General features: G+C 38.7%; 1 protein-coding gene across 1 annotated transcript; it reads left to right on the top strand.

Moving 5' to 3' along the window:
- The first annotated feature begins 1,800 nt into the window (after positions 1–1,800).
- LOC138854721 (rRNA 2'-O-methyltransferase fibrillarin-like) lies at positions 1,801–4,171 on the top strand. Its single transcript, XM_070099493.1, has 3 exons — positions 1,801–1,883; positions 2,981–3,350; positions 3,588–4,171. The coding sequence occupies exons 1-2, from the start codon at positions 1,869–1,871 to the stop codon at positions 3,344–3,346; spliced, it is 381 nt and encodes a 126-aa protein (XP_069955594.1). The 5' UTR covers positions 1,801–1,868; the 3' UTR covers positions 3,347–3,350; positions 3,588–4,171.
- Positions 4,172–9,278: the final 5,107 nt, after the last annotated feature.

Genomic DNA, 9,278 nt, shown 5'->3' with positions numbered 1-9,278 from the left:
CTATCCAAGGCATTTTTAATGCTATCCAAGGCATTTTCAATGCTATCCAAGGCATTTTCAATGCTATCCAAGGCATTTTCAATGCTATCCAAGGCATTTTCAATGCTATCCAAGGCATTTTCAATGCTATCCAAGGCATTTTCAATGCTACGAACGTAATTTTCAATACAGGGGCAATCAGTCGGGCTCACTATAGACATTCACCGAGTAAGTACGTTATATCAGGGTTGCAAACAAGAGACTTTGCAAGTTTCAATCCGATTTCGTTATTTACAAAGGTGTCCACAAGAAAAGTCATCGTTCTGCTGCGTCGTAAAGTCACTCCTGACACTAGTCTCCCACTGTCACCCAAAAATATTATTGACCTCGAGTCATGTATTAATTTCGCTTGTTTTTTATTCGTGGACTCTTCCTACAGACACTATGGCATGGTCATGGGCTCTCCTCTTAGTGCCATCACAGCTAATTTCAATATAAGGCAGCTAAAGGCAGAATGCTCATTCTAATCATCCCTGGGAGTCACATGCTTACACATAACACCCGGGTCGTTGAACCCAGAACGCTCGACGCTCATGCCCTACTCTCCATACTCAGCGACGTGGAACCTACTGTCAAACTTACCAGGGAAGATACGAAATAATATGATGAATATCCCCTTGATGAATATTCTCCTTTGGCAGATCCGAAATTTAGCTTACATTCAAGACTGACGGGGAGACCGACGAACACAGACGAGTTGTTTACACTTTGACTTCCACACAATGATTCCAGAATCAGAACTGGCCTGGTAACTGCCTTCTTCCTCAGAGATCACAGGATTTCCAGGCTTGAATTTCTTCAGGAGAGTCGACTGTTACTACACGCGAGGCAGAACCCAACCCAGGAAGGAACAACACTGGGAAAAGCAGTGGCATCCAACAGTGGGAAAAATGGTAATACAAAACAGTGGGAAAAGTCTAAATACCCAACAATGGGAAAAATTATAGTGTCCAACAGAGGGAAAACGTGTTAGTACCCAAGAGAGGGGAACAACGAGGAAGTACCCACTGTACCACAGCATTAAGCTAGCCTTCACAGGAGACGTGACAAAGAAAGGCAGCAAACTATCCCTCAGCAGACATAGAATTTGGTAGCAAGACAAACTGCCAACAGATATGAATGAAATAAAGACAGAACTCAACAACCTTGCATTAAGACAACGTTTTGCTCAGGAAGACCATATCAGGCTTTTCTTGAGCGAAACGTTCCCATAATAAATGCTTACGCTGCTCTTTCTTTGTATTACCCACAGAATACACACACACACACATATATATATACATATATATATATATATATATATATATATATATATATATATATATATATATATATATATATATATATATATATATATATATATATATATATATATATATATATTCTTAAGCACATATGCTTAAGAATATAATCAGTCATAAATGCTTCTTGCTGGAGCGACAGTAACCAGGAAGTGTCAGACAATAGAATCCGAACCTTTAGCACTGAGAATTAAACAATGTCTTGGGAGACTCCGACACAGCTTCAGAAACTACTGGCTGAATGATGTCGTCCAATGATCCTTCATTGTTGGAGATCATGCTGGGTCATCCCCTGCTGGTGGTGGTGGTGGTGGGGATGGTGGTGGGGTTGGTGGTGGTGTTGGTGGGGATGGTGGTGGTGGTGGTGGTGGTGGTGTTGGTGGTGGTGGGGATGGGCTGGTTGGTGTACCTGGGTGCCAGTATATAGTGGGTGATGGAGCCAGGTGTGGCACAGTGGTGACTGACACTCACACAACAGAGTGTTAACTTGGCTGGTTCAGGTGTCAGTATAGTGACCTGAGAATCATCATGGTGACCAAGACTGTAAGTTTACTTCTTAAAACACTCTCTACATCAATATTATCTTCTACAACATCAATATTATCTTCTACAACATCAATATTATCTTCTACAACATCAATATTATCTTCTACAACATCAATATTATCTTCTACAACATCAATATTATCTTCTACAACATCAATATTATCTTCTACAACATCAATATTATCTTCTACAACATCAATATTATCTCCTACAACATCAATATTATCTCCTACAACATCAATATTACCTCCTACAACATCAATATTATCTCCTACAACATCAATATTATCTCCTACAACATCAATATTATCTCCTACAACATCAATATTATCTCCTACAACATCAATATTATCTCCTACAACATCAATATTATCTCCTACAACATCAATATTATCTCCTACAACATCAATATTATCTCCTACAACATCAATATTATCTCCTACAACATCAATATTATCTTCTACAACATCAATATTATCTCCTACAACATCAATATTATCTCCTACAACATCAATATTATCTCCTACAACATCAATATTATCTCCTACAACATCAATATTATCTCCTACAACATCAATATTATCTCCTACAACATCAATATTATCTCCTACAACATCAATATTATCTCCTACAACATCAATATTATCTCCTACAACATCAATATTATCTCCTACAACATCAATATTATCTCCTACAACATCAATATTATCTCCTACAACATCAATATTATCTCCAACAACATCAATATTACCTCCTACAACATCAATATTATCTCCTACAACATCAATATTATCTCCTACAACATCAATATTATCTCCTACAACATCAATATTATCATAAACTCAGCAGAATTATCTAACAACTAATGTCATTTACAGTAAACAAAATTTTTGTAAATTCTATAATTCTATAATTTTTGTAAATTCTATAATTCAAAGAAATCATTATTGATTTAAATTTTATACAATTCTTCACAGTTCATTTTGATTTTTTCTTTTATATTTTGTAATGATTTGTTTGTATTAAATAATAATATGATGGTCTACAATACTTCTGAAGTTATAAATAGTCTGCCATGTTGTATTTTATTTTAGGTTGTGGCCTTGTGGCTTGTGGCCACCTTCTGTGTTGTGGTCATGGCCACCCCTGAACCTGGTGGTAGATATGGTGGTGGTGGTGGATACGGTGGAGGAGGCCGTGGATATGGTGGTGGTGGGTATGGTGGTGGTGGGTATGGTGGTGGTGGATATGGTGGAGGAGGCCGTGGATATGGTGGTGGTGGGTATGGTGGTGGTGGTGGATATGGTGGAGGAGGCCGTGGATATGGTGGTGGTGGTGGATACGGTGGCGGTGGTTATGGTGGTGGTGGATACGGAGGTGGTCGTGGTGGACATGGAGGCGGTGGATACGGAGGCGGTGGATACGGAGGCGGTGGATACGGCGGTGGATATGGTAAATAAAATGGTAAGTTCAATCTATCATCACATTAATAACAATAAAATTACCACATCAAAATACCCATTTATATAAAAAAATCATTCAAATTTTTCTAAACACAATCACCTCAGATTGTACTCGTCAGCCAAAACATAAATGAATTAATTTTTCAATATCTCTGTGGTTATCTGGTGATTATGATAATATGTGTGTTCTGAACTATGGTCATTCAGAAATGAAATATACTGAGTCGTTGTCTTCCAGGTTGTTGGAAAGTGTTGTGGAACTGTACTGGGAATTCTCGAACTGTGTGCTGATGGAATACGCAACATAACTACGACAAGAACACTGGCTGATGTTGTGTTCTTGTCGAAGATGCCGTAAAACTACGACAAGAACACTGGCTGATGTTGTGTTCTTGTCGAGGACGCCGTAAAACTACGACAAGAACACTGGCTGATGTTGTGTTCTTGTCGAGGACGCCGTAAAACTACGACAAGAACACTGGCTGATGTTGTGTTCTTGTCGAGGACGCCGTAAAACTACGACAAGAACACTGGCTGATGTTGTGTTCTTGTTGAGGACGCCGTAAAACTACGACAAGAACACTGGCTGATGTTGTGTTCTTGTCGAGGACGCCGTAAAACTACGACAAGAACACTGGCTGATGTTGTGTTCTTGTCGAGGACGCCGTAAAACTACGACAAGAACACTGGCTGATGTTGTGTTCTTGTCGAGGACGCCACGAAACTACAAGATCAACAATAATCCCATTTCTTCTTTATCATGACTCCTCGATGTTCCTCCTAAATATATGTGACTTTCCTGACAACTCGTTCCAATCATTATAATGTCCCTCGTCTGTTTTATATATATATATATATATATATATATATATATATATATGTATATATATATATATATATATATATATATATATATATATATATATATATATATATATATATATTATATATATATATATATATATATATATATATATATATATATATATATATATATATATATATATATATATATATATATATATATATATATATATATTTGGCTAAAAAATAGTAATTGTATAGTTGGTTTATATTTATTAAGATATAAACCCCAAGAGAGAGAAAAAAAATAATCTTTAGACAGAAAATTAGATTGTTTTATTTTTGTAAATGAAATTAAAAAAATATATGTATATATTTCGAGATATTTCCACGATTTTTTAATTGGTTTTTAATTTTTTTTAAGGAAATAATTTTTTTTCGGTCGAATTAAGTTGGATTATGAAATGAAAGATGCCAGAAATACTTGAAACAGCACAAGAATTTTGATAAAAAAAACACAGCTGAAAAGGCATTGGATCACTTTAGAAAAGCATTGGATCACTTTAGAAAAGCATTGGATCACTTTAGAAAAGCATTGGATAGCTTTAGAAAAGCATTGGATCACTTTAGAAAAGCATTGGATCACTTTAGAAAAGCATTGGATCACTTTAGAAAAGCATTGGATCACTTTAGAAAAGCATTGGATCACTTTAGAAAAGCATTGGATCACTTTAGAAAAACATTGGATAGCTTTAGAAAAGCATTGGATCACTTTAGAAAAGCATTGGATTACTTTAGAAAAGCATTGTATCACTTTAGAAAAGCATTGGATCACTTTAGAAAAGCATTGGATCACTTTAGAAAAGCATTAGATCACTTGAGAAAAGCATTGGATCACTTTAGAAAAGCATTGGATCACTTTAGAAAAGCACTAGATCACTTTAGAAAAGCATTGGATCACTTTAGAAAAGCATTGGATCACTTTAGAAAAGCATTAGATCACTTGAGAAAAGCATTGGATCACTTTAGAAAAGCATTGGATCACTTTAGAAAAGCATTAGATCACTTTAGAAAAGCATTGGATCACTTTAGAAAAGCATTGGATCACTTTAGAAAAGCATTGGATCACTTTAGAAAAGCATTGGATCACTTTATAAAAGCATTGGATCACTTTAGAAAAGCATTGGATCACTTTAGAAAAGCATTGGATCACTTTAGAAAAGCATTGGATCACTTTAGAAAAGCATTAGATCACTTTAGAAAAGCATTGGATCACTTTAGAAAAGCATTGGATCACTTTAGAAAAGCATTAGATCACTTTAGAAAAGCATTGGATCACTTTAGAAAAGCATTGGATCACTTTAGAAAAGCATTGGATCACTTTAGAAAAGCATTAGATCACTTTAGAAAAGCATTGGATCACTTTAGAAAAGCATTGGATCACTTTAGAAAAGCATTGGATCACTTTAGAAAAACATTGGATAGCTTTAGAAAAGCATTGGATCACTTTAGAAAAGCATTGGATTACTTTAGAAAAGCACTGTATCACTTTAGAAAAGCATTGGATCACTTTAGAAAAGCATTGGATCACTTTAGAAAAGCATTAGATCACTTGAGAAAAGCATTGGATCACTTTAGAAAAGCATTGGATCGCTTTAGAAAAGCATTGGATCACTTTAGAAAAGCATTGAATCACTTTAGAAAAGAATTGGATCACTTTAGAAAAGAATTGGATCACTTTAGAAAAGCATTGGATCACTTTAGAAAAGCATTGGATCACTTTAGAAAAGCATTGGATCACTTTAGAAAAGCATTGGATTACTTTAGAAAAGCATTGGATCACTTTAGAAAAGCATTGGATCACTTTAAAAAAGAATTGGATCACTTTAGAAAAGCATTGGATCACTTTAGAAAAGCATTGGATCACTTTAGAAAAGCATTGGATCACTTTAGAAAAGCATTGGATCACTTTAGAAAAGCATTGGATCACTTTACACAAAGTATTTCGCCATTAAGGATCCCACAAGTGAAACATTACGTTAAACGGGATCGACTCTGGACTCTCGATGCTCTTTTGTTTCCCTTCTTTTGTTCGTAATTCTTCATTGAGACTATTTTTCGCAGGTGTTGTTGTAATGTGTTCCAGCGGTGACCTAAATACTGACTCCAGCTCAACGTTTAAGAAATTTAAAGAGTACTGACAGGAGTCGAGTCAGTCTCGCGCTCAGCAGACGGAGAATCGAGCCTTCACCATGTCTTGCACTGAATAACCCACACAGGTTTAGCACTTAGTATCAATTATAATAGCAATAAAAAAATGGAAGATAATGAAATAAAGTGCTGGAGGACAGATCACTACGTTGATAACTGAAGAATTATCGTAATGAAATAATTATTTCTTCCCACTGAAGAGGGCCAGAGATGAAATGAAAACAAACCAGGGAACGGGTGAGGTTTAAACCCATGGCGAGTGAATCGTAAAACTCCAGGTAAGTGTGTAAACCACTGGAGCAGCTGGCTACAGTAAAATAAATCCAACCAGGAATATTTGTACACCATAGGGAGGTTAGCATAGGCCACCACTGCAACCTTGTTATTATGATTTGGTGAGTTATAAAAGGAAACTAATCCAGGAGGGAAGAAAAATTATGTTTTGGTTAAGAAACAACAACAAAAAAAAAAACAGGAAAAATTTACAAGACTTAAAATGGAAATGTTTTATAAGCAACAGATAACAGATGTTTATATACTGTGTTGAAGGTCTGATGTTTTGTAAACAATGTTGATAAACAATGTTGATAAACAATGTTGATAAACAATGTTGATAAACAATGTTGATAAACAATGTTGATAAACAATGTTGATAAACAATGTTGATACATTGATGACTAGGAGACTGTCAAGACTGAGGGACTGACTATCTTCTGTCAGGGCTAATTGATTGACCACCTTCCATTAATGCTGAGGGACTGACCACCTTCCATTAATGCTGAGGGACTGACCACCTTCCATTAATGCTGAGGGACTGACCACCTTCCATTAATGCTGAGGGACTATCTTCTGTCAGGGCTAATTGATTGACCACCTTCCATTAATGCTGAGGGACTATCTTCTGTCAGGGCTAATTGATTGACCACCTTCCATTAATGCTGAGGGACTATCTTCTGTCAGGGCTAATTGATTGACCACCTTCCATTAATGCTGAGGGACTATCTTCTGTCAGGGCTAATTGATTGACCACCTTCCATTAATGCTGAGGGACTATCTTCTGTCAGGGCTAATTGATTGACCACCTTCCATTAATGCTGAGGGACTATCTTCTGTCAGGGCTAATTGATTGACCACCTTCCATTAATGCTGAGGGACTGACCACCTTCCATTAATGCTGAGGGACTGACCACCTTCCATTAATGCTGAGGGACTGACCACCTTCCATTAATGCTGAGGGACTGACCACCTTCCATTAATGCTGAGGGACTGACCACCTTCCATAAATGCTGAGGGACTGACCACCTTCCATTAATGCTGAGGGACTGGCCACCTTCCATTAATGCTGAGGGACTGACTACCTTCCATTAATGCTGAGGGACTGACCACCTTCCATTAATGCTGAGGGACTATCTTCTGTCAGGGCTAATTGATTGACCACCTTCCATTAATGCTGAGGGACTATCTTCTGTCAGGGCTAATTGATTGACCACCTTCCATTAATGCTGAGGGACTGACCACCTTCCATTAATGCTGAGGGACTGACCACCTTCCATTAATGCTGAGGGACTGACCACCTTCCATTAATGCTGAGGGACTGACCACCTTCCATTAATGCTGAGGGACTGGCCACCTTCCATTAATGCTGAGGGACTGACTACCTTCCATTAATGCTGAGGGACTGACCACCTTCCATTAATGCTGAGGGAATGGCCACCTTCCATTAATGCTGAGGGACTGACCACCTTCCATTAATGCTGAGGGACTGACCACCTTCCATTAATGCTGAGGGACTGACCACCTTCCATTAATGCTGAGGGACTGACCACCTTCCATTAATGCTGAGGGACTGGCCACCTTCCATTAATGCTGAGGGACTGACCACCTTCCATTAATGCTGAGGGACTGGCCACCTTCCATTAATGCTGAGGGACTGACCACCTTCCATTAATGCTGAGGGACTGACCACCTTCCATTAATGCTGAGGGACTGGCCACCTTCCATTAATGCTGAGGGACTGACCACCTTCCATTAATGCTGAGGGACTGACCACCTTCCATTAATGCTGAGGGACTGACCACCTTCCATCAAGACTGAGGGATTGATCACCTTCCATCAATGCTAAGGGGCTGACCACCTTCCATAAATGCTGAGGGGCTGACCACCTTCCTTCAAGACTGAGGGATTGATCACCTTCCATCAATGCTGAGGGGCTGACCACCTTCCATAAATGCTGAGGGACTGACCACCTTCCATTAATGATGAGGGGCTGACCACCTTCCATAAATGCTGAGGGACTGACCACTTTCCATCAATGCTGAGTGGCTGACCACCTTCCATAAATGCTGAGGGACTGACCACCTTCCATTAATGCTGAGGGACTGGCCACCTTCCATTAATGCTGAGGGACTGACTACCTTCCATTAATGCTGAGGGACTGACCACCTTCCATTAATGCTGAGGGACTATCTTCTGTCAGGGCTAATTGATTGACCACCTTCCATTAATGCTGAGGGACTATCTTCTGTCAGGGCTAATTGATTGACCACCTTCCATTAATGCTGAGGGACTATCTTCTGTCAGGGCTAATTGATTGACCACCTTCCATTAATGCTGAGCGACTGACCACCTTCCATTAATGCTGAGGGACTGACCACCTTCCATTAATGCTGAGGGACTGGCCACCTTCCATTAATGCTGAGGGACTGACTACCTTCCATTAATGCTGAGGGACTGACCACCTTCCATTAATGCTGAGGGAATGGCCACCTTCCATTAATGCTGAGGGACTGACCACCTTCCATTAATGCTGAGGGACTGACCACCTTCCATTAATGCTGAGGGACTGACCACCTTCCATTAATGCTGAGGGACTGACCACCTTCCATTAATGCTGAGGGACTGGCCACCTTCCATT

The sequence above is a fragment of the Cherax quadricarinatus genome, chromosome 68 (assembly GCF_038502225.1).
Source record: "Cherax quadricarinatus isolate ZL_2023a chromosome 68, ASM3850222v1, whole genome shotgun sequence".
Classification (NCBI taxonomy): Eukaryota; Metazoa; Arthropoda; class Malacostraca; order Decapoda; family Parastacidae; genus Cherax; species Cherax quadricarinatus.
The sequence above is the reverse complement of the archived record's forward strand: the minus strand, read 5'-3'. Positions and strand labels throughout refer to the sequence as shown.